Source organism: Schistocerca cancellata, chromosome 8, assembly GCF_023864275.1.
Source record: "Schistocerca cancellata isolate TAMUIC-IGC-003103 chromosome 8, iqSchCanc2.1, whole genome shotgun sequence".
NCBI classification, from domain to species: domain Eukaryota; kingdom Metazoa; phylum Arthropoda; class Insecta; order Orthoptera; family Acrididae; genus Schistocerca; species Schistocerca cancellata.
In genome coordinates this window covers 403,387,602-403,414,704 of record NC_064633.1, presented here as the reverse complement: position 1 = coordinate 403,414,704, position 27,103 = coordinate 403,387,602, and the positions used below count along the sequence as shown (strand labels likewise).

Sequence of the window (27,103 nt, the reverse complement as noted above, 5' to 3'; positions counted from 1 at the left end):
ACTGGATTTCTTTCCCTCATTCCTGTCAATTGTTCCCTTATGCTCTCTCTGAAACTCTGTACAACCTCTGGTTTAGTCAGTTTATCCAGGTCCCATCTCCTTAAGTTCCTACCTTTTTGCAGTTTCTTCAGTTTTACCCTACAGTTCGTAACCAATAGATTGGGGTCCACATCTGCCCATGGAAATGTCTTACAATGTAAAAACTGGTTCCTAAATCTCTGTCTTACCATTATATAATGTATCTGATACCTTCTAGTATCACCAGGATTCTTCCATATATACAACCTTCTTTTATGATTCGTGAACCAAGTGTTTGCTATGATTAAGTTATGCTCTGTGCAAGAATTCTACCAGACGGCTTCCTCTTTCATTTTTGTCCCCCAATCCATATTCACCCACTATGTTTCCTTGTCTCCCTTTTCCTGCTCTCGAGTTCCACTCACCCATGACTATTTAATTTTCGTCTCCCTTCACTATCTGACGATTAATTAGTCTAACATTTTGGTTACTAATACATTTTCTGTGAACTACTTTCGATTTGAGTAAAGACAGCCATATGCCAACTTTCAATTACGTTAACTTAGCGCGGAAAAATACGACCTCTAGTTCCTATACTTCGGCTGAAGGTATCATCAGATTATATGGTTTTCCATGTACTGAACTGCGCGTTTAAGTTCATTTTCAGTTACACGATAATTAGTTGTCAAATTTCGTCAGAACGATTTCGAGAAAGGTCCATAATACGATCTTCCTCAGAGAAATAATATCATAGAATTCAATACTTCGGGTTTGTCTTTTTCCTCCTGTGTTTGGAGATGAGTGTGATTATTGAGCAGCAGCATAGATGACTTCTATCCGTCGTCTGTCGGTGGATACTGTATAGCTGCCCAGTTCTTGAAAGCTTCTCACAGAGCTACGTAATGTTCATTTTGAATTCGTTCAGGCGATATGATTATCCTCACACACTTGCATATCACAAGTCCAGAGGAAGAACGGCGACGTCACACGGGGTACAAGCTCGTACTGTGGAATAACAGGGGTCGTGGCCTATCAAAGGAGCATTCCCGAAGTTGCCTTAAGCGATTTGCAGACACTACGGCAATCATAAATCTAGATGTCCAGACGACTGTCGGAACCTTGGTCGTGCTATTTGAAGTGAAGCAGATTGAGGCTCTGAGCACTATGGGACTTAACTGCTAAGGTCATAAGTCTCCTAGAACTTAGAACGACTTAAACCTAACTAACCTAAGGACATCACACACATCCTTGCCCGAGGCAGGATTCGAAACTGCGACCGTAGCGGCCGCGCGAGCAGATTGAGTACTAAGATTTATGTTGCCAGTCTGCAGTGTACCTGCGTATATGTTTACGTGTGAGATTCTATACTCATCTGCGATATGCTTAGTTCCTTGGTATGTTGATGTTTCGTGGCGAGGCCACTGCCATTGACAAGGACGCCTCCATAACCACGATTATCGTTTTAACTACTAATGGGAGACAGCCAAACAACATTACCTCACGGGCCGGCAGGTGTGGCCGGGCGGTTCTAGGCGCTTCAGTCTCGAATCGCGCTACCGCTACGGTCGCAGTTTCGAATTCTGGCTCTGGCATGGATGTGTGTGGCGTCCTTAGGTTAGTAAGGTTTAAGTAGTTCTAAGTTCTAGGGGACTGATGACCTCAGATGTTAAGTCCCATAGAGCTCAGAGCCATTTTTGAACTACCTCACGTCGTCAGAACCAGGACATGCTGACGACTAAGCGCGGTGTCTGAGAGCAGTGTGTTGCTAGAGTACAAGGTGCACGTGTCAGATCTTCAGATCAAGCATACTCTACGAATAATGTTATCTGGAGGAACTGTCTACCATGTCTGAAAACCATGCAGTCAGTTCATGTTGGCAGCTAATTTCACAATACTACGACGGTATACATTCTCCAATCAGATTCCAAACATTCTCCAGGGATCACAAACCTGTGGACCGCTCAGGCTAGTCAAGTATCCTGACATTCCTGTGGTGTTAGTGGCGTGAAGTACACCGTGGGGTCTTGCAGTATCTTGCTGGAATAAATCAGTTGCTGCCCTGCTAATAAATGATATGGCAGCAGGATTTATCAATATTGCTACAAATTAGCGTGAGTTCAGGCTCCGTTAAAAAACTGATCGAGCAAGTCCTATTGTCATACCATGACTCTGACAATCATTTCTTCCGTCCATCAGTTTCCATCTCCCTCATTGGAGCCAAATGAACTTGGTAGTTATATGGCCTGATACTTTTGGTCCCACATGATGACTCGTGTCAATGATCACTGTAATTACTTCCACGTCTAACTATTAATGTGCAGTTACCTGTGTTTTGCAACTTACTTTCTGTTACATCAACTTTCTACGTTACGTCACTCGTAACTCATAGTATTTATTATATATGGGAAGACCTTTTGCGTACTCTGCGACTGTACCAAACAGTTACAGATGAGTGTAGTTGCTCTTCCAGACAGGTGTCCACACGAGCAAACCAGTTGCGTCTTTGTATGTGGCTACTCGTACTTTATGTGCTGCAAGTACGCACTGCTCTATTTAACGAAAAGAATAGCTCGATGTAGTCATAGGGTCGAGCCGAGTACGTATGCTTTCGTGCCCCACAGCTAATTTGTTGCAAACAGCAACATGTAACTGTGATACTGCACTCATGTAGTCTAATCACTTAAAACTCAGACAGGAAATACTCTTATCAAATGCAGTAAACTTACGTTGAGGGCGTTAGAAGAATGGTACCGATATCCGCAAACTAAATAAAACTCACGAAAAATAAGTCCACTTTGTAATCGCTATATACGAAATATTCGCCACCTCAAAACAGTTCAGAGTTGAAGAAGACAATTTCCAAATCATCGCATGCAATACAAAGAATAGTAACTCATACTCTGTCTATGCTCAGTGTCGTAAATCAAGTGGCAAACGTTACAGTCCTACTACGTAGCATATTCAGACCTCTCGAAATATGAAGTTCATTCAGAAGTTCAAGTTTGTTAGTGGTTGTTCACAGCCAGGATCAAACATCTTTGCAATCTTATACCACTGGTTACCATAGGCAGATCTGCCTCCCTCCGCTGCTGTCAACTTCTCGATTGGCTGCAGGTCGTCCCGAGCAAAAACACGTCGCCCTTAAGCACTACACACATGACATCAATAATCTTGATCACTTTTATGCACTAATCTAACATATTACAATAGTCCATTAAATTTCTGGCATGCAGCAACGGAAATAAAACGTCCTCCTCTGATATTTCGGCCGCGTATCGTCCGGCCAGCCTCAGACTGAGTCACAAGACTGAGGACAAGATGCCATGTGCGGCCTTATATGCTCCACCGCGGCGGTACAACGCATGCGGGTCACAGACGGTGGTCCTCGCCAAGGAAATACGCTAACACATGCGCCGCCTATGGAGAAGGCGTAGTGACATTCGATTCGCTTATCGATGCATGTTCTGCGACGGTGACACCATGACGGCTCCTCTGCAGTTTAATTACCTCAAGAGCCGGATTCCATGCTTTGTCCAAATTAATACCATTATCTCTACTTATTAAATTATTAGCTAATCTCTATAGCTTCCTTGAAGACAGAATCCCAAAAGGAGGAGGTGGATGTTAAAATCTTCACATCACTGTAATTCGTGGTAGGCCCTGTATCAATCCAATGTTCAGCCACAGCTGACTTGTCTGGCTGTAATGCGCCTATGTATCTTCGATGCTCCACACATCTCTCATGAACGGTGCGGCGAGTTGTATGACGTATGTATGACTTCTCACAATTTCCGCAAGGAAATGTGATACACATCCGCTATACGAAGCAGTAAATCTTCCTTTACAGAGACGAGTAAAGCTGCAATCTTCGTGGATGGTAGGAAGATCACCTTCACACAGTGCCTCAAGAATACGGCCTATCTTCGTGGAAAGAGCTCCCACATAGAACAAAAACGCATTTTATCTGAAGGAATTACTCTTTTCTTCCCCATCACATGCCCGTATTCTAGGTTTTACAATGAATTCTCTACGAATTTGTGGTGGAGAAAATCCATTCGCCTTAAAAATACTCTTGATGTATGTGAGCTCTTCTTGCAAATTATCTTTATCAGATATAGTTTGCGCTCTATGCACTAAGACCTTAAGAACACCTATGGTTTGTGAAAGGTAATGGCAGCTACTCGCTTGTAGATACAGATTCGTGAGTGTTGGTTTTCGAGATACGGCATGTCCTAATGTGCCATCATCTTTAAAGCGAACGACAACATCCAAAGAGGGGAAGCAGCCGTCTTTTTCTATTTACATAGTAAATTTTATACTAGCATGGATAGACATCAAATGCTCAAGAAGTCGATGCAATTCATCCATCCCGTGAGGCCATGCAACAAATGTGTCGTCCGCGTACCTCTAGAATACCGTTGGTTTAAAACTTGCTGAGTCAAGTGCCTTGTCCTAGAAGTCTTCCATGAATAAATTAGCTACTGGTGGGGAGAGGGGGCTTCCCATAACAACGCCATCAATCTGTTCATAAAATTCACCATTAATCTGAAAACAAGATGATAAAAGCGAATGTTCAAATAAGGCCGTAATTTTCTTGTCAAAATGTTGGCCGATGAGATGTAAAGAGTCCATTAAAGGCACCTTGGTGTATAATGATACCACCTCAAAACTAACAAGCACATCCGTACTATTCAGCCTGACATTCCTAAGTCTCGGAATAAAATCCATAGAATTACGAATGTGGCGACTACATTTTCCTGCCAGTGGTTTTAATAAGGAAGTTAAATAATTGGCAGTACAATATGCAGGTAACCATTAGTTCTCGTTATAGGCCTCATAGGCAAGTCCTCTAGACGCCCATCCTTATCCATCTTGTGAACCTTAGTAAGCCCATTAAACCTCGGTGGTACTGCACCACGCACTTTTAAACTTCTTATGAGTTCCTTTGGTAGTGATGAAGCGCTCAGCAAGGCAGCAGTCCTTATTGTCACCTTGTTGGTAGGATCTTTGTTAATATTCCGGCATGCACCAGAACTTGTAGACTTCCTGAAGCAAAAGGACGGTAGCATTACCTTTATCAGCTCGCAGGACGACTGTGTTAGTATCCTCACACAGCTTTCGTATCACATATCGTTCTTCCTTGGAAACATTAATTCTTTGTGGACGATGTTGCGTATTTGCTGGGCAGGTTTCACGTCTGATTCTTCAGCAGAATCCTCTGACAGCGATCGGACAGCTTCTTCAATGGCACTGATGAATGATGATATCGGCAAAGTCTTAGGAGTAGGGGCTAAATTTAGCCACTTCAGACAGATAACGAAGCTTCGTCCAGATCCTTACCCGTCAAATTTATGACAGGACGTCGAATAACAGAGTCCCCCTGAGAAGGCTGGTCCAATCGGCTGTACTTAGCAATCTGTCTTTTTGTAGCCACTTCGTGAACCCAGTCAGACTTCGCCCATGTCGTGTCATCAATCCGGTCCCATGAGTCAGGAGTTAAAACAGCTGCTACCTTCAAATGCCGATGATACAGGTGTTCAGAAATAATATCCAACTTCCGACGAGTAAAACGAATTCTATCTCTGACAATAGCAGATCCTGCCCTATGTGAAATCCTATCTACAGCAGCATTCTTAACAAAGTGAACCTACCTTGCAAATTTTGGGACAACTCCATGGTCCTGGCGCTTTAGGAAGAAACTCAAGGCGCTACACGGTCTCGTGTAGGCTGACTGTCTCTTTGTCCGATGTGCTTATATTGTGAACAGTTGTGGCTGCCTGCAAATCACCTCCTTCGGGTGCGACGAAAGTAACTTTAAACATCTGTGAATTTCTTAAGGCTTATCTCATATTCCATAAATTATATTTTGTTCACTAGGGGATACTGTGAAACAGTACGGTGTACCTATTGCTAGTCTACGAACACGGTATCAGTGTTCCTCTGGATCTCATGGACGAATTGAGTCAGATGATTAAAGAAAATCTCTTTGCGAAGTACAAATAGATTCCTACCGAGGAATTTTGTTGTCTAAACGGATTATAATACGCTAATGATCCTAAAATTAATGGAAACACTATTTTGAAAAATAAAACTATGCTCCCAGATAAAACTAATATGAAAATGTAGAGAACAAAGGCGACCTAGTTTCTTCGACAAATCTCTCACGAATGGAGAACTAAAACTTACGTCAACCTGAGCCTCTCCCTGACTGGGCCTTTATTAAAGTCTGCGGATGTAATGCAGCGCCGAGTGCAGTCAAAGATCTAAGAACTGTCATATTCGAGTTCGCTTTATGGATAATAATAAGATAAACTGGAGAGAAGAAGTTACTAAAAAATTGATTCTATCGGCAATCTGGAGGATGGTTGTGGCAGGTCTCCCATATTCACCTAATCTTATATTGGCCTTGGACTACAGGCCAGTAAAAATTAGCCCCACACATAGGAAATGAGCATAGGTGGAGCAGATTTAGGGTCCCTGCCTCACCGCTCATGGAAAGATCCTAGCGGAGATGGTTGACTGTTGTCTTCCTCCAACCCGTTACGAATTGTGGAGTGGGCTCTGCGGATGGATGTGGTGAGTGCTTGTAGGCTGCAGTGCTGCATTTTTGTTGTTATAAAGCATGGGAGTGGAGAGAAGGAAATGAGGTTCCAGCACATAGACTACTCATGTCGAATAGCACGAAGGAGGCTGCCGAGCTTAACGTCCCCATCCGATGGACGGACCACCTTGAACAGTTACACCTGCCTTCGCTTCATGAGACACTGCGGAAAAGTTTAGTATTTAATCTAGGGCATTAGTGGTGGTGGAGGAGGGGGTTGTTTGAGGGAAGAGACCAGACAGCGAGGATTAAGGAAGGACAGGGAAGAAAGTCGGCCGTGCCCTTTCAAAGGAATCATCCCGACATTTGCCTGGAGCAATTTAGGGAAATCACCGGAAACCTAATGCAAAGACTGATGATCAGAAACCTCTCCTCGCGTTGCTGGCCAAATACTGCCAGCAAAACTTCCATCCTCCACCAGGATTCGAACTGGGTTACCTCCGAGTGGAGCTCCACGGCATATGCATGTGTTACGGACCTCAGCTACGATGTCGGATACAAGTTATCTAACCAACCTAAAAATGCAGCTTTAAAACACATTTTGCTCATTGTCAGTTATGCCAGTCAACACAAAAAGACAGAAATCATGAAAGTAATTCAATAAATTGTTAACATGAACAGATGTGAGGTTTTATTTAGAATGAAGTATTATAAACATTACTAAAGTTAAATAAGCCTTTAATAGTTTAGTTCCTGTTTCTCCACTTCGAAGGGCGTTAATGTGACGTTTCTGTTGACAACTAGCAGGATTATATCATTATTGTGACACTTTTTGTTAATTAAGATGTTTGGTTTTCAGTTTCAGTGCAACATTATAGAAATACGAATAAATTGTTTTTGTGAATATTTTCCAGCTCTCTTTCACTACTCGTCGCATTTAATAGTACGAGGATGTAATTTAGACGGCTACACCGAAAAGACGCATCCCTACTCATACTAATAGCGCAAAATATGTACTTTTCATATATTATTTAAATGTAGTTACCAATTTGTGGCTAATACATTTACCGTAATAATACTAAACAGATAACTGTCAATGACAGTTGTGAACTTATAATTAAATTTAGTTCTTGGAGCAGCACACATACTGAAATTCACCGAAACACTTCGGCCTGTCTCGACAAGTGTTCAATCTTGCTCCTGCTTGTGAAAATTTTTGGAGACGCCGATGTAATTGCTAATGAAACTTGTTTAAAGAAGGAGACGGAAGAGGTGAGAGGTAACGTCGTTCACTGGCAAAGATCGTGAAGCACTGGTGTAATAACATTTATGTATGTGATAGTAGGCGTTGATAGAATTGCAGTGTACTCACCTAGCAGGAGCAGTATGAGGTCGGAGATGGCGAGGCTGAACAGGTAGTAGTTTGTTGTGGTGCGCATGCTGGGCGAGCGTACGATGACCGCGCACACGGCCACGTTGCCGAGCACGCCCGTCACGAAGATGACGGAGTAGACGACGGTGATGGGCACCACCACCCACGGCGACAGGTGTTTGGGCCCGCGCGTCAGTTCCAGGTACTCGCGCACCGACAGAGTCTCGTTCAGCAGCGCCTCCGCCAGAGTCTCGTTCATGTCCGGAGGAGGCGTCGATATCGAAACCGTGATACCCATCGCGCTGCGCTCTCAGATATACTATAACTCTTACTACGTTTAACACTAGCGCATCTGTCTAACTCAACACTGTTCCTACCAGAAAACACAAGCTTCAGTTTTCGATCCGAGGTAATCCAAAAGGAAACAAACTCTCTGCTGCTTGTTTTCGATATCTTCGGACACCCGGTTGAAAGAGATGAAGAACACCTTCATTATGAATTGTTCCTTGAATTTTTTATCGATAGCGGCATTACAATCGATGCATTATATCGAGAAGGGCATAAGAACATACCCGCGGCTACTATTGGCGAGCAAAGAAAACTGAGCACATAATAATATGAAGGTTTATGTACTCTGTAGGTGATACTCAGATGTTGTCACGTCCTAGTGCTAATACTTAAGTGTAAAATCACTTTACCCCTCGTAATACAGCGTGTTTGCCTTGTACTCATATGAGAACCACAGATAGTCAAGCGTCTTGTCACTCACATATCTCAACGGCGGTAACTTGGTATCTCAGTGCACACGAACACTACCGTCTTCTGATGTTATGAGGCAGGCGAACTCCACACTGCCAGTAGCACAGACCCTGTTTCGGACCGACAGGCGGTGTGACGGGGCGCCGTGTGCTGGATGCCCCGCCGGCGTGGCTCGGCTGCAACTGGTATCGCTGCTCCGGGCTCTACCGCAGCTGACAGCGACTGAGCGTTAAGGCCCGCACCATAAATTTGCGAGGCCACTTATCAGCGTCTACTGCATTGTCTGTGAGTTGTTTTCATCGCGCTCGTCGGCTTCATTAGACGCCGCTAGTGTCTCACGTCGTCTGCGACCGAGAGGCATCATGTGGAAGGTTCACTCCCCCCTGTAAAGAGAAATGGGAGAAGCATTATAAGAGAAGCATTATTTTTCACTCGGGGTTGTATTTAGAAAAAAAAAAATTGGAAATTTGTGGTAAGGTATTATGGGACAAAACCGCTGAGGTCATCGTCTCTAAGCTTACGCACTACTTAATCTAACTTAAACTAACATACGCTACACACCCATGCCCGAGGGAGAAATCGAACCTCCGACGGGAGGAGCCGCGCGGACCGTGGCAAGACGCCTCATACCCCGCCGCTGGCCCGAGCGGCACGATTGTGTTTACAGATGTGTGATGGGCTGACCATTACGAGGCATGTTGAGATAGTAAGTGCAATGGGATCGTAACAGGCTGTGGGCTTGTACCTTTTCTTTTACTTTTTTTGAGGAATGGCAAACTGAGTGGCATAAGTGGGTGAGAGCGGCCATCACAGGAACACTGTAGTACGTAAGCTCAATGTATAGCGTAAAGTTACATGAAAGATCGGTAAGAAATCCCGCACAGTGCCAACCACGTACTGTAAACCACTTCCTACTTACGGAAGGGACGACAACTACCGAAATTGTTTGGCGAATCAAAACGCTTTACGGCGAAGGTGTTACTAACAGAACGAGTGTGCTCAAATGGCGTAGGGTGCGGTGTTGGGAGTTTAATGGATGAGGAACCAATGCTTATGACGAAGAGGGATTGGGGTTGGGATGGAAGCCCTTCCATTCTGACTGATGAACTGGTGCAAAAAGTTGAAGAACAGCTGTTCGTGTAGAGCTTCAAAGGGTTCAAATGGCTCTGAGCACTATGGGACTCAACTGCTGTGGTCATAAGTCCCCTAGAACTTAGAACTACTTAAACCTAACTAACCTAAGGACAGCACACAACACCCAGTCATCACGAGGCAGAGAAAATCCCTGACCCCGCCGGGAATCGAACCCGGGAACCCGGGCGGGGGAAGCGAGAACGCTACCACACGACCACGAGATGCGGGCCCGTGTAGAGCTCCGATTGACAATAGATCCACTTGCTACTACGTTTCCGCAACTTTCCAGAACTCAATTATGCGAGACAGTAACAGAAACGCTAGGATACCGGAAAATGTGCGAGTGATGGGTCCTAAAACAGCTGATAGAGCAGCACAAGAAAAATCTTGTTAGTAGCACCCTCGAGGATCTTGAACGACTTCAATTGGAATTTGAGCGTTTTCTGAGTTTCATTGTGACTGGAGATGAAACACGAGTGGCATATTACACACTTGCGAGATAACGACAGCCTTCACAGTGGCGTCACACCAGTTCTCCATCTCCCAAACAAATCATGGCCTCAGTGTTTTGAGACCAAACCGGCATCATTTTGCTCTAATTTCTGCCTCAAGAGGTGGCCATCAGTGCCCATCGACATTGTGAGACAAAAAAAAAAAAAACAAAAACAAAATGAGCATTCAAAACAAAAGCTGGGGAATAATGACGAGAGAGGTGTGTCCGCTGCACGAAAATGTTCGTCCTCACTCATCCTTAGCCAATAAGGAGATCGGGAGTCATTTGGCTGGGTTCTTCTAATTCACTCCCCGTATTTCCCTGTCTTGGCGTCGTCAGATTATCATCTTTTCATCTCCGTCAAGGCACATACGAGTGGAATTAAATTTTTAATTGACAAGCAGGGGCAGAAAAGGGTCCTGTAGTTGGGGACGGAGCTCGTAGAAGAGTTCTTCGACGAGGGCATAAAGAAGATGGTGCCATGGCTCACCACATCCATTGAACGGAATGGAGATTATGTGGACCAACAGTCAGCAAGAGTATCAACAATACCCCGTAATTTTCATTAAACACACTTTTTCTAAGAAAATGTGAACCTCTAGTACACTTTCTTTCTGAAAGTGTTTCATAGTTAAGCAATCATACAACTACTATGCAGTGATTAACAGGAGTTGTACCACCCAAAATTAAAAATTTGACATTTCTACTTTTGTGCAGATTATGTAAATAGATCCCTCTTTATGCTTAATTTTGTGTTTGTTTTATAGGAATATTAAAATATTTCCTTTTTTAAATAGATATTTCAAAATAATCATCCACTGTAATGTCTGAGAACTTCGTTTTGCATCATGAGTGGAGAATTAACCCTGTTGTGACTTGTTCAATACAGAACTTGAGCGCATTAATCATATACAGAGGAGGATGTGCACCAGACTGTTGGAAGTAACAGGGGTAATTTAGATGATACGAAGAGAGCTGTTTGGGCAATTTATTTCCACAAGCTGTCCACAAATGCTGAACCAATCACAACCTGTGTTCCATTGAGTGGTCTAAACACCTGAAGGCAAAAGAGGAAGTTAAATTAGGCACTCTCTCACACAAAATTGCTATACCAAATGCTGCTGTGCTTCCCATGAAACCTGTGTTTCAGAATCTTGCCCATCCAGAGCTGTCTCAAAAGAAAAACACACATATTCCCCACTAATTTTTCACAATACTGCATGGTCAAGGATAACAAAAATGTTTCTTTTGGAAGGTCACTCTTGGACACTGCTCTTACTTTTAATGACGGCTAATCTAGGAGATTATAGATTTTGGAGAATCTTGGATACATAAAAGTTAAAACACTACTATAAGTATGAAGAACTTGGACCAACTGCGAAACACGAAGGCAGGGATTGCAGCCAAAAGTATGTAAAAAAAAAAAGTAGATGCCAGGAGAAGGGGAAGGGTGGGGAAGATGAAGAAGGCATGAGGACTACCTGCCAGGAGAATTCTAACAAATTTTGTGTTGGTCAATTGGCTGCGTATTAATTTTTTTTCTTTGAAACGCAAATTTCTCAAAACTAAATTTTTCAGTACAAGTCCTCATTTTTTTCTCAGAAACTTTTATATGTATAGCTACGAATTGCTTACCACATAACGTAGCTAGTACCGTGATGTTGTAGGTCTCCTTTTGTGGAATTTACTCTAATAGTTAAAATTCAAGAAATTAAAATTGTGAAAATTTATATCAAAAAATTATATGTTCAGGAAAAAATTGTAACTTCTTTCTAACTGTCATTTTAAAGTGATTGTAGAGGAATAAATTCACAAAAAATGAGAGAACATGTGGTAAGAATCTGATATTTATATACTCAACAATTCTGAGAAACTGGCATTTATATAGCTAATTTAACATTGTCAAGATAGAGTGGTACGACTCCCCTTAACTGCGCTCCTGCGCACAATGTTAATTGTCTTGCGTTTTGCACAGAACCATTATAAGCGAGATGATGAAGCAATTACACTTGTGAATTATGATCGATTGAGGAGGTCACAAATAATTAAACACTTGAACACTTTTGACTTTCCATGTAGGTGTAAGTCTACAGAAATATCATCCTACCACACAATTGCAGAGGAATGATTAACTGCGCTTCTGCGACAAAAAGTGAATTTTTCAAAGCAGTCATCCATTAAATTAAGTATCGTTCTTGACAAAGTGCCTATTGGCTTCTCTCTCGGGTTCTTCGGCCGACGTTCGTCTGATGATTTTACTGACGTTTCGCCAGCACGAGCGGTTGGCATTGTCAAAGCCGAGCTCACGGCCGCAGACTGTATGTACCTAGAGCACCAACGTCAGAGGGCTTCTCTGCCGTCATTTCCGGTACGGTTCTCCTCTTGCTACCTGCGACGGTCGTTCGCTGCAGCACGGGAAGACAGGATCCGTTTACTTTAAGGCTTAATTCTTTCCTGTTGAAGCTATTCCAGTGTTTTTTGTATTTCTATACACTGAAAGCCCTTACGAGGGGGAAGATTTCTCTGATAGAAGATGAAACAGGAGTCGATTTAGAAGAGATAGGGGACCCGACATTAGAATCAGAATTTAAAAGAGGTATGGAGGACTTAAGATCAAAGAAGGCAAAAGGGACAGATAACATTCCATCAGAGTTTCTAAAATCATTGGGGGAAACGGCAACAAAACGACTATTCACGTTGGTGTGTAGAATGTAAGAGTCTGGCAACATACCATCTTACTTTCGGAAAAACATCATCCACAGAATTACGAAAACGGCAATAGATGACAAGTGCGAGCATTATCGCACAGTCAGCTTAACAGCTCATGCATCCTAGTTGCTGACAAGAATAATTTACAGAAGAATGAAAAAAAAAAGAAAATTGAGGATGCGCTAGATGACGACCAGTTCGGCTTTAAGAAAGGTAAAGACGCGAGAGAGGTATTTCTAACGTTGCGTTTAATAATGGAAGCAAGACTAAAGAAAAATCAAGATACGTTCACAATATTTGTCGACCCGGAAAAAGCTTTCGACAATGCAAAATGGCGCCAGGTGTTCGAAATTCTTAGAAAAATAAGTGTGACCTATAGGGAGAAACAAGTCATGCACAATATGTACAACAGCTAAGACTGAATAATAAGAGTGGACGACGAAGAACCAAGTGCTCGCATTAAAAAGGCAGTACGACAAAGATGTAGTCTTTTGCCCCTACTGTTCAATCTCTACATCGGGGAAGCAATGATGGAATTAAGATTCAAGGTGAAAGGATATCAATGACATGATTCGCTGATGACATTGCTATCCTGAGTGAAAGTGAAGAAGAATTACATGATCTGCTGAACGGAATGGGTATTCTAATGAGTACACAGTATAGCTTGAGAGTAAATCGTAGTAAGTCGAAGGTAATGAGAAGTAGTATAAATGAGAACAGCGAGAAACTTAATATCAGGATCGACGGTCACGAAGTAGATGAGGTTAAGGAAATCTGCCACCTAGGCAGTAAAATAATGAGTGACGGCCGGAGCAAGGAGGACATCGAAAGCAGACTAAAAATGGTTCAAATGGCTCTGAGCACTATAACTTCTGTGGTCATCAGTCCCCTAGAACTTAGAACTACTTAAACCTAACTAACCTAAGGACATCGCACACATCCATGCCCGAGGCAGGATTCGAACCTGCGACCGTAGAAAGCAGACTAGAAGTGGGAAAAAGGGAAGGGCATTCCTGGCCAAGAGAAGTCTACTAAAATCAAATATCGACTTTAATTAGAGGAAGAAAATTTCTGAGAATGTACGTCTGAGAATAGCATTGTATGGTGGTGAAACATGGACTGTGGAAAAACAGGAACACAAGAGAATCGAAGCATTTGATATGTGGTTCCACAGAGGAATGTTGAAAAGGAGGTGGAATGATAAGATAAGAAATGAGGACGTTGTCTGCAGAGTCGGAGAGGAAAGGAATATGTGGAAACACTGATAAGGAGAAGGGAGAGAATGATAGGACATTTGTTAAGACACGAGGGAATGACTTCCATGGGATCAGAAGGAGCTGTAGAAGGCAAAAACTCTAGAAGACGACAGAGATTCATCTACATCTACATCTACATCCATACTCCGCAAGCCACCTGACGGTGTGTGGCGGAGGGTACCTTCAGTACCTCTATCGGTTCTCCCTTCTATTCCAGTCTCGTATTGTTCGTGGAAAGAAGGATTGTCGGTATGCCTCTGTGTGGCTCTAATCTCTCTGATTTTATTCTCATGGTCTCTTCGCGAGATATACGTAGGAGGGAGCAATATACTGCTTGACTCTTCGGTGAAGGTATGTTCTCGAAACTTTGACAAAAGCCCGTACCGAGCTACTGAGCGTCTCTCCTGCAGAGTCTTCCACTGGAGTTTATCTATCATCTCCGTAACGCTTTCGCGATTACTAAATGATCCTGTAACGAAGCGCGCTGCTTTCCGTTGGATCTTCTCTATGTCTTGTATCAACCCTATCTGGTACGGATCCCACACTGCTGAGCAGTATTCAAGCAGTGGGCGAACAAGCGTACTGTAACCTACTTCCTTTGTTTTCGGATTGCATTTCCTTAGGATTCTTCCAATGAATCTCAGTCTGGCATCTGCTTTACCGACAATCAACATTGGAATACATCCAGCAAATAATATAGGACGTAGGCTACAACTACTACAGTTTTAGTCTAGAATTCTTGTACTGTAACACAGTAATTTTGAAACCACACTAATTCGATTCTGCTACACTCACGCACCGCGACGTAGTATCGAGGACGGTTACGCTTTTGTAGAGAGATTAATCATGTTGTTGTAACAAACAGAATATTAAAAGTCTGCAGTGTTGTGCATCAGGTAAGGAAATGTAATTCCTCCGAGCAGGAAGTTACAACGAAAGGCGTGTTCTATCGATTCTTGAATCTTCTTAGTGAGGAGTGGAGACGAAGTAGTGGCAGAAAGGAACGGTATACCTGGTCGAGGATTCGTTTTGAAAGAACAGTACTCTTACAGAGGTGCTCATCAACCTTTTGTGAGAGACGATGTAAGCGGAGTGCCGTGCGTCATGATGCAGTTTGTTGTTAGAGTTGTGGAGCGTTCTTTCTACGAAAGTGGACGAAATTATTACTTCCTCCCTTATACATCTTGCGAAATAACGTCACCTGAAAAACCTGAGATATTACCGACTTACCGACGGTTGCCCCTCCGGCACAAATTGGGACTGGAGAAATGAAAAATAATGGTAGCTACCAGAAATACCCTCATCCAGAAAAGGTATGCCGATGCAGTTGTCACAACATTTATCATAAAAGAGGAGATACACAACACGTTTCAAATCTGTGTCGCGAAAATTATACATCCGGTTGAGGATACAAAACTTTTTTCTGGAACTAGTGATCAGTGAGCGGACAGGAATATTTCAGAATCTGAACGAGCAGTGTGTCTGAGGCACGTGTCAGAAAACGTCTTACGGCTAATCACACACAATGGACTGCGTTGGTTGTGCTACCTTTACCACTATTCCAAAAGCACTTTACTGTATCCGCGGTTGTGTTAATCACGGTATAGTTTTAACAAGGGACTGTTGAAAACGCACCATCACTCTCACGTGAACCTTGCTGAGGTGCATTTAATGTAAGTTAAGAGGAATATAGCCCTGTAATTCCAAACGAATATTCTGGTACAGAAAAAAGTCTCGGAACGGAGGCACATAGCTAACTGTTCAAGATTCCCGTCCAAGAATTACTAGCGCAGTGGCGCTAATGAGACTGTACTGCGTTGTGTAAGAGTAGACTCCTCAAAAATTATCTACCGAACTACTCGTGAAATTCATACTGGTAAGAGTTCAGTTACAAATTCCTGTTGGAGTAATGAATATACCGCCGGCCGAAGTGGCCGTGCGGTTATAGGCGCTGCAGTCGCAGGTTCGAATCCTGCCTCGGGCATGGATGTGTGCGATGTCCTTAGGTTAGCTAGGTTTAACTAGTTCTAAGTTCTAGGGGACTAATAACCTCAGAAGTTGAGTCCCATAGTGCTCAGAGCCATTTGAACCAATTAATATACCCTATCATAAACAAGTAAGGATCACAAATAATTTCGACACCAGAGTTCTACCTTATCAACGACTTAGATTGGCGGTAGCAGTATAGAATAGTTGCTGATACGTTAATCTGTTGCATCAGTGTGTAAATTGTTTATATCAATAAAGAAGTAAACATTCGTTTCCATTTGTTCCATCTTCATCTCAAAGCGTTTAGTTTAGAATGATAGAACATCGACTAAATTTTACCGAAAAGTTTTTGAGCAGCCTTTATTATGAGTGACGCGTTACCTGTGCGTGTTTCTCTGCCTGCGGCTAAATTGCATCGTTAGGCAATTTGTCGTATTACTGCGAATAACAATCGGACCAATTTCGCACTTCAAAATCTCAGTGAAGTCCGACAGGAATGTTTGCTGCGAAGTTTTGTGAAGGTCACAACTTCTTTGTCTTGAAAAAGCTCACGGTCCAAGTAGACCAAGGGACAACCAGGTTTCTACCTATTACAACAGTTTGGCGAATACTTTGACGTACAAAGCTCCTATATATACTGATATCCATTATTCAATCATCAGAATTTCCTAAGTGATGGTCGGTGGCTGGCCGGGGTGGCCGAGCGGTTGTAGGCGCTACAGTCTGGAACCGCGCGATCGCTATGGTTGCAGGTTCGGATCCTGCCTTGGGCGTGGATGTGTGTGATGTCCTTAGGTTAGTTAGGTTTTAGTAGTTCTAAGTTCTAGGGGACTGATGACCACTGTTGTTTTGATTGTTGATGAACGATCGGTGGCCCTCCCAGACAAAGTCACTGCTATGTGCCTTTCTTTCATTTTTTTTTTTTTTTTTGAGAAAAGATACTTAGACAATTCAATTCAGTAGGGTACCATCTTGGCCCACAGTATGTTTTCATGGAATTCACTACGATCCGTTGATCCATTAAATCACGTGGAAACTATTCTTGAGATATTTGGTTACAAATCCGATGTCATGTTGTGTATGTGGCGCAGTATTACGACTCTCAGGGGGACTTGTTTCAAATACACGTCCGGTCAGCCAGACTTACAGTTTGTGTGGTTTCTCTTAGTCATTTAAGAAACATGCGAAGATGGATCATTTTGGAATGGATATGGTCTATTTCCATCCCCGTCCTACCTCCATACCTGCTTGTTCAGTCACTAAAAACGTCCTCGTCAACTTTCTCTTAAACAATAAATACGAAGCGTTACCATTCCTAAAGTGGCGTACGAAACCGATCGGTACTGAAAACGGTTTTCCTTCGTCTTTGAATGGATAAAATACTGACCTGTATAGTTTTCAAGTGACCCTTATATCACTTTTCGCGCAAAACATTGGCACGTTCAGGTAACGATAGCGAAGGCGGGTAGCCGTCAAGCACACTTCCTTTCAAACTAGACCACTAACGCTCAATATTACTAAGATCTCTTCATTGTGGTTCCCAGGGAGATATGACAGTTCATCCTCGTACTCACCGTGGACAATGCGATCTGTGTGAAAAGGGAACCTCTAGTCTTGGAAGCTTACATGCGGGTAAGGCAGACTTAGTCCTGACAGCCACGAGATCGGGCAAAGCACGTGGTGAGCAGTTGACGACCCCCAACAACAGGTCCCCGCTCGCGTCACCACTTCTCTCGGTCCGCGCACAGTACCGTACTCCTCGATTGTCACGCGACCGTACACTTGCTCCTCCTCCCGCACTCCGGCTGGCGCGCTTTTCGGAGAGCCGGGCACAACTGCGGCTCAGTGACTTCGGTAGTAACGTTCCGGCTAGGAACCAGCCACGTAAACCGAGAGTAAGCATCACTGGCGACTAATATACATAGACTGCCTCTCTTGGACCGATGCAACGGACCCACATAATCAATATACAAAAGGTCCATAGAGTTGCTCTCACGCTCGGAGGGCAACAGACCCTGCCGCACGCCATTGTTAGGTTTAGCAGCCCGACATAAGTGACACTTTGCTACCAGCTGTTCAACATCCCGTCCAAGGTGAGGCCACGTAACATATTATTTAATCCTTTGAATAGTTTTATAAATGAAACTTCCTGGCAGATTAAAACTGTTTTATAAGTGCCCAAATGACATCCCACCATGGAACAATGATAATACCGAAACAAGGGTTGAATCAACACTTGGGGTAAGCAGATCCTGGGACACGATCTCGACACACTTCTTTACACAAAATTCCTTTCCTAATACTATATTCCCGAACTAACTCACCCGACTTCACCCGTTGATTAATCGGTGCTATTTGGGAATCCTGATCCTGATTCTCGGCAAGATCCCCGAACAGCTAGGGAACCCTGCCCAAGACCATGGCCTGAACTTCGTGTCCGTCGCCCGAACCCCCCTGCTGCTGGTCAAACATTCGACTAATGGCATCCACCACCACATACTTGCTACCCCTAATATGATTGACCGTGAACATAAAAGCCGAGATCCTCATGGCCCACCGGGCGATCGGCCCCGTCTTTCGTGGTCTGGCCAGAACCCAACTTAAAGCCTGATTATTATCAGTCTCGAGCTGGAAACGCTTATGCTCCAGATAAAAACGGAATTCCTCCAAAGCAAAGAGAACCGCTAACACCTTCGCTCTCGTAACGCGTTTGCCAGAGAACCTGATACTTGGCTGTGACTTTATTTCTAAAACGCAGCTGGTGTTGGATTATTTCGGTGGGCTTTTCTTCTTTAAGTTTGCTCCTCTGGAGAAGTTCGGTCTTGTGATTGTCGGGAGGCGATGTCGTCGGTGGTCCCTGCCTTTCCGGTAGCTTCTGTTGATAAAATTGATATCAGCCTCCTTTCGCCGCAGCGAGGTCAGCAGGTGCGTGAGCTATTAGGGGAGTTTCCGGATTTACTATGAGATAAACTGGTGTAACTAACATTCTGGAATATGACATTCGTTTGACCGATGACGTTCCTGTCAGGCAGTTCCCGTACCGGTTGTCTCCTCCCAAAATGAAAATACTACGAGGGAAGCTACGTAAAATGTTAGAGCATGGGGTTATTCGTCCCTCCACATCTCCATATGCCTCCCCGATATTTCTGGTCCCCAAAGATCAAGGGAGGAGGGGGGGGGGGGGGAATTTCCGGGTGGTAGTGAACTACCGGCGTCTTAATGAGAAAGTGATTTTGGAATCAGTACCCCTTCCCAACCTCCACAACTTCTTTACTTGGTTTGCTGGGGCGACTTGGTTTACTGTACTTGAGTTGAATCAGGCCTATTATCAGATTCCTTTGACTGAAAATTGTAAGCATGTTACTGCCTTCTGTACAGATTGGAATCCGCATGAATTCAATCGCGTTCCATTCGGTCTTGCTACTGGGGCTGCTGTTTTAACGCGTTTATTACATAATGTGCTGGGTGATTTCAAGTTACGTTGCGTCAGCAATTATTTAGACGATCTAGTTTTTATAGTAGGTCATTTGAAGAACATTTGCTTCATTTGCGTCAGGTCCTGGCTAGGCTCCAAACGGCCTGTCTAACGGTCAAACCACCTAAGGTCACCCTGGCGAAACCGCAAATTTCCTTTTTGGGCCATATTGTTTCGGGGCTGTCAGTCCGGATCGATCAGGATCGCACGAATGGCTTGCGCGCCTTGCCCCCTCCTAAGGATAAGCGGGTAGTGGCAAAGTTCATTGGTATGGTGAACTATTTTAGGTGTTTCGTACCGGATTTTGCCAGGGGATGGACATGATCAGTCAAAATGGCCACATAATCTGTAGCAGTAATGCGACCTTGCAGAGTATCCAAGGGGTCCATGGAATACCATGATATCGCTGCACAAATCATCACCGAAACCCCTCCATCTTTCATCCTTGGATGTTAACTTGGCCGGAAATTGTAAACAGTGTTCAGCGAGACTCATCCGACGAAGTGACTAACTTCCGTTGTGCAATAGTACAGGTTTTATGGATTCCGCATCACGTCTTCCTGTTACGGACATTTGCGTCGCTGATGAGTGACTTTGGAATTCCAGCGTGACCTGCAGTTTCCTACTTACGGAAATCACTGTGTTTTCTTGCTTCTGAAAGGGTTCGCGAGTGTGACGGTCAGTCCTGCGGAGGCTTCTGCAGCTGTCGTCCTCTTATTTTCATCACAATCCACTTCAACCACAATTTGTCACGAAAACTCGATATACATTTAGCATTTAGACTTAGCGGATGACGTTTTTCTGCTTTCCCTACATGTGGTATAAAACTTCGGTACGTTGCCTCTTCAAATACCAAATACTTCAGTTACCTCGATTACTGAAACAGCCACTATTCGAGCACCTGGCTAATTCGAATTCATTTAACTCCGATATAGTGCGCTCACGACTATGCTATTTCGCTCACGATTGACTCTTCAAAAGTATTAAGGAATTGGCACAGGTACCGTTCGTTTCCAAATATAATTGTGTCTACAGGCTTGATTAGCATCTGCATTTATTTTCAAGTATGCGTTGCTAGCAGTGTTTCCATATTTTGGTATAACTCCTGTATTTTGAAAGTCTACGCTGAGGTGGCAGTGATATTTCAGTAATATAATGAGCCCCTCTGTAAGTCCAGTAGTAGCATCGAATCTCACCGCACATGAACACGTCAATGGATCCCGCCCCTACTAAAGCTCGCTGCGTTCCCCTATTCTACATCTATTTGAAAAGTTCTACATTGAAGAGCCAAAGAAACTGGTACACCTGCTGAAGATCGCGTAGGGCCCTCGTAGCACGCAGAAGTGTTACGAAACGACGCTGCATGGACTGGACTAAAGTCTGAAGTAGTACTGGAGGGAATCCTGCAGGACTGTACATAAATCGGTAAGAGTAAGAAGGGGTGAATCTCTTCTGAACCACACGTGACAAGGCATCCCAGTTATGCTCAATAATTTTCGTGCCTGGGGAATTTGGTGGTCAGCGGAAGTGTTTAAACATAGAAGAGTGTTTTTGGATCCACTCTGTAGCTATCCTGGAAGTGTGGGGTTTCGCATTGTCATGCTGGAATTGCCCAAGTCCGTCGGAATGCACAGTCGACATGAATGGATGCAGGTGATCAGACAGGATGCTTACGTACACGTCACCTGTCAGATCATACCTAGACGTATCAAGGGTTCCACATTACTCCTACTGCACACGCCCCACACCATTGCAGAGCTTCCACCAGCTTGAGCAGTCCCCTGCTGACGTGCAGGGTCCACGGATTCATGAAGTTGTCTCCAAACCCGTGTATGTCCATCTGCTCGATACGTTATGAAACGAGACTCGTTCGACCATGCAACATGTTTCCAGTCATCAACAGTCCAATTTCGATGTTGAAAGGCCAAGGCGAGGCGTAAGGCTTTGTGTCGTTCTATCATCAAGGACACACGTGTGGGCCTTCGGTTCCGAAAGCCCATATCGATGATGTTTCGTTGAATGGTTCGCACGCTAACAATTGTTGATGGCCCAGCATTGAAATCAGCAGCAATTTGCTGAAGGGTTGTACTTCTGTAAAGATGAACGATTCTCTTCAGTCGTCGTTGGTCCAGTTCTTGCAGGCTCTTTTTCTGGCCGCAGTGATGTCCGAGATTTGATGTTTTCCGGATTCCTGATATTCACGGTGCACTTTTGAAATGGTCGTACGGGGAAATCCCCATTTCATCTCTACCTCGGAGATGGTGTGTCCCATCGCCGTGCGCCGACTAATAACACCACGTTCAAACTCACGTAAATCTTGATATGACCTGCCATTGTAGTAGCAGTAAACAACTGCACCAGATACTTGTTTTCTTATACAGGCGTTGTCGACTGCAGCACCGAGTTCTGCGTCTTTACATATCTCTGTATTAGAATACGTATGCCTATACCGGTTTCTTTGTCGCTTCAGTGTATAAAGCAATGTAGACCACACGGCTCCACACAGTAGTCACCACCATCCAACACCTTGGAGCGAGCGAATGGCACATTGTTTACATCCATATTCTCGAGAAACTACCGTACGGTGTGGAAGATACCCCGTACCACAACTAGTCATTCTCTGTCCTATTTCACTCACAAATACAGCGAGAGAAAAATGACTGTCTATTTGCTTGTTTATGTGCACTAATTTCTCGTTTCTTATTTGCATTGTCCTTACTAGAAATGTATTTTGGCGGTACTAGACTCGATCTACAGTCAGCTGCATATGCCAGTCCTGTAAATTTTCTCTGTAGTGTTCCTCGAAAACAAGCTGCCTTCCCTCCAGGGATTCCCATTTGAGCTACCGAAGCATCACCGTAACACTTCGGTGTCGTCCGAACCTACCAGTAACGAATCTAGCAGGCCACCTCTGAAATGCTTCTACATTTCCTTTAATACAAGCTGGTGTGAATCCCGAACTCCCGAGCAGTACTGAAGAACAGGTATTAGCATCCTATACGCGGTCTCCTTTACAGATGACCCAAACTTCCCCTGAATTCTCTCAACAGACCGAAGTCGAACATTCGGCTTCCATACCACAATCCTCATATACGTTTTCCATTTCACATCGCCTTTCAATGATCCACCAAGATATTTAAACGTCATGGCTGCGTCAAGCAGCACACTGACAATACTATATCCGAAAATTATGGGTTTGTTCTTCCTGCTCATCCGCATTAACTCACATTTTTCTGCATTTAGACCTAGCTTCTATTCAGCATACCAGCAAGAAATTACGTGTAATTCATCTAGTATCTGTAGCTGCTGTTGTTTTCTACAAACTGTGGTTAATATGGATATTCCGAGTTGCTTGTAATTATTTGACGTTAGAACGTGCGCTGTTGTCAAAAAGCTACATAATAAGATATTCGTTACAATTAATGCACAGTGACACAGGTAAACGGTGACAAGAATGGAACAAGTAAAGAATAAAACATGCATTCAGTTGTTATTTCGTGAAATTGGCATCCACTGACATCGGAGCACATCCCTTCCGTGAGGCAGAATCAAGATGGCGACTGAATGAGTGTCGAATGAAGGAAATCTTATAAACTGTAGCCTTAAATTAATCAGTTCTATTGGCTACTGCAAAACTGTGAATTGGATATAAGCGACCGGGGAAAATGCTCGACATTCTAAAGATTAACACGCCAGTTATTTTGGCCAGCCATGTAAAAAGTGTTACGTGTAGTTGGGATATGTCTTTCATTGAAGTGTAAGAGCTAGACCAATATTGTCCTGTTGATTGATACTTATCATTTCTCTGGAGGGACGTGAAAAGAATAGAGATACCTTGGGAAACACACAAATAGGCGCACAAAGCACAACAGTCCTCCCAGTTACACATTTTTCCCATCTAAAGTTGACTACTAGATTTCTTCATTGCAGGAATTGTTACCTCCTCTTCTGTGCAACTTGTTTGTTTCATTCCGTAACATTCACACTCACAACGGGACCTCCATCAGTGTATTGATTCTTCTAGTTTTCAGCAGCATTATAGCACCAGAGGGAGAAAGATCAAAGAACATTAACATCAGCTAGCCAACAATACATTGTCGGAATTTTTGTACTAACGTGCTGACATGTATATAGCAGGTTGTATATACGACGGAGGAAACTGATACGCACTCAACGCTCAGAAACTGAGGGAGAGAGAGAGAGAGGGAGAGAGAGAGGGAACAGAGAGAGAGAGAGAGAGAGAGAGAGAGAGAGAGGGAGAGAAGAGAGTAATGGACGATGGGAGAGTGTAAGAGAGAGAGGGAGATAGACGGTTCAACTGGAAACAAAGCGCTCAATATTAACAGTACACCTAGGTTACGAACCACCACAGGTTAATAGCATTATTAGATGGAATTATGAGTATTTCATATCTCGTTGATGCCCCCTGTTCGGAAGGACACAATTTTTATAACTTTCTATGGATGCACATTCGCACCCTCTGATGCATCTCACAAGGAATCATCTTTAAAAAAGAAAACCAAAAAATAAAATAAACCTATGCTGTGTACACTTGCTGATGAACAATGAAGTAAGTGGATTTTGCTTAGGAGTGGTGTCCGAAATTTTATGAAATTATATATTTTCTCTTTGATCGTAGATATGCGAATGTGTAAAAGTTCATGTTGAAGAGTTGATATATTTAATTTTTATTTGTTACAAATTTTTATATTTTTCACTGTTATGACACGTTTTACATATTTTAACTTCAGGCTACATAGAATATATATTATCGCTTTTCAAACTTAGTAGGTCGCTCCGTAGAAAAAGATCGGAATAAGTCCAACCTCAAACTCTGAAGACAGGAATAAAATTGCCTTGAAACATCCCGCGTTAGACCAATAAATCGTCGTTAATAGGGCTTTTAGTTGCATTATAAAAGACATGCTTCAGCTTAATTTTCTAAGATTCCAAAATTTCAGTCCTTAAAACGTAAGCAGACACGCTTATAAGAAATTGTTTAGCATTGCAGTAGCCATTATTGTGTGTAGATCAGGGCTTCGTGTGCTGTTGAGATTGGCAGTCGGGCAAACAAAAGACTAGCGGCCCCAAGTTTTCCGACTGGCAGTGGCTTGTACCGCTTCAGTACAATGAGTATGTGCACCAAAAAATAGAAGAAGTAGAACGTGCTCAGATTTCATGACTGAAGATGCCTGTTGGTACACTAAAATTATCACCTAAATTAAGATCTTGGATTACGATGGACAAAGCTTCCAATATTGATGGAGACACTGTCCTATCTCTTGTATGCAATTAGCAGATATGGTGCTCAATGAATTCCCAAGTTTAGGAACAGTTACGTTATGATAAGCACTCAATGTACAAAGCCGTACAATCCCCTGAGAAGCAAAATAATGTTACTTGTGCAGAAGCGATAGACTCCAAACTCCACACATTAATTATTTCATGGTACAAACGTCAGGTGCCCGAATACCCTGCGTTTCTACAAAAGTATTGCCGGCAACAGATTCCTCACGAATGGACTTCAAGGTAAAACTGTTTAGATTTTTGCTACCACGAGGTTCTGAAAACAGTGTGTGCGGCGCTACCTAAAAAACCACCAGATATGGGTAGTTATCGACGGAACATAAGTCGTACGTCGACGTTTTGTTGGCAATCTCGTTGCTACTGAACACGATGAAGACCCGTCAAAGCTATTATGGATTCTCTTTTAAAGTCTTGGAACACACTGATCATTCAACAGCTTCTCCTTTTCTAAATAACAGTCTCAAGGTGCTGTGGTCTCAAGTTTCTGAGGAAGAAAAAGTTGGCATTCGGATACTGCGGCCTAAAGGCTGAAGTCGCCAACTGGCAGTTTTAGGTGCGTGTTACGATACTATAGTAGGCTGTGGTGTAGCTCAAAAGCTGATTTCGGTTGAAATTATTGTTTTCTGTTAAAATTTTAATAAAATGTTTCCGTTATATTAATATCCTTGCATATTTTATCAATTTTCATTGCATTTGCATGTTGATATTACATAAGAAGCCGTGCTATCTTTATGAGAGATTGCAATTGAACGTTGAGGCAGCAATCTTGGGCACAGTGGTTCTCCCTGAATGTGGAAGGCTTTTGGAAATAAATGACCTGATTGTTGAGAAGCAGTATGGCATCATGAACATAGCTGTATAAGATTAAGCGTGATTACGCCCAATTCGGATAAGAGGTTGGCGTAAGGTACGGCAGGAATTGAGTATAATCGTTAGTGTCACTGCAGGTCGACGTAGGAAATTCAGGTGGGGGAAGATAGAAAACATGCCAACAACTCAATGCCACGGCCGGTACCTTCCGTCAAATGCCGAAGGGCACCCCCTCAACAGAGCACGTCACGTGCCCCTAGCAACAGATCCTAAGGCTGCACCAGAAACATCATATCGGCCGTTGTATAGTGGGCATCTAATGGTTGCTCCCTATGCTCGTCAGCCCTTCCTAAACGTTCCATTTCCACGAAGGCACCGACTGTGACTAACGCTTTTGGGAATTTTGGAAAGTTTTGATATGTGAGTTCAGGTTTTCCCGGCGCAGTAAAATCTTGAACGGTTCTCGAGTATTCAGCTGGGTGGCTTTGTCTAAAAGGCGCGATATTTCAGCAAAACTTCTTGGCTACCTCTGGAGTTCCTGCTGATCGGGTAATACCAGCTCGGTACCGCCTCTATATCCTCTGTACCCAGACCACCTCCAAGCGACTGTAGCCAGCGTCTCCGGGCGCGGAGCTGGTGCGGTGGTGGGGGAAGCACGGCGTAGGGTTCAGTCCAGGGCCTTCAGTGGCACCCCGGCCAGCCGTGGACGAGAACCTCTGTTTAGCAGAGAGGATATACCGCGAGTATTCAGCTGATATCACCCGGTCAGCAGGAACGCCTGAAGATGGCAAGAAGTCGGCCTGTCAAAAAATCGCGCCTTTTAGAGGATGCTGTCTGGGTGAATATGGTACTCGACAGCTATTCACAATTAGAAGATCTTGATCCGCGTGGATAACCGAGCAAGTCAACGCGCCCGCTTGCATTATTCGGGGAGTCAAGCCAGCCAAGGATCTGATTAGCCTCGTGAATTAACGACGGGGGCTGGTGAGTCGGCCAGCCTGAATGCGGTTTACTCTTCCAGCCGGCTGAATGCTGGGCTGGTAGCCACGTCCCGGCTCAGGTACGCCCTGAGAAAACATTTCGACAAACGTTCTCACATATACAAGAGAGATTTACTCTAGACACAGGGCCTTTGGGGAAGACAGGATTCCGGGATTCCGACACACAGGGTGTGGCGGCACCAGGAAGGAGCATCCGTCCACCAACTGTCGTTAATATTGCAAAAGCCCATACAACAATG

General features: G+C 43.7%; 1 protein-coding gene across 1 annotated transcript in view; it reads right to left on the bottom strand.

The window, feature by feature from the left end:
- Window positions 1-27,103, bottom strand: part of LOC126094973 (neuropeptides capa receptor-like) — a 1,057,957-nt gene that overhangs the window by 576,500 nt on the left and 454,354 nt on the right. The window contains exon 2 of the mRNA XM_049909628.1: window positions 7,932-9,073. Within this exon, the coding sequence (XP_049765585.1) occupies window positions 7,932-8,229 (298 nt within the window). The 5' untranslated portion in view covers window positions 8,230-9,073. The remainder of the gene's footprint in view (window positions 1-7,931; window positions 9,074-27,103) is intronic.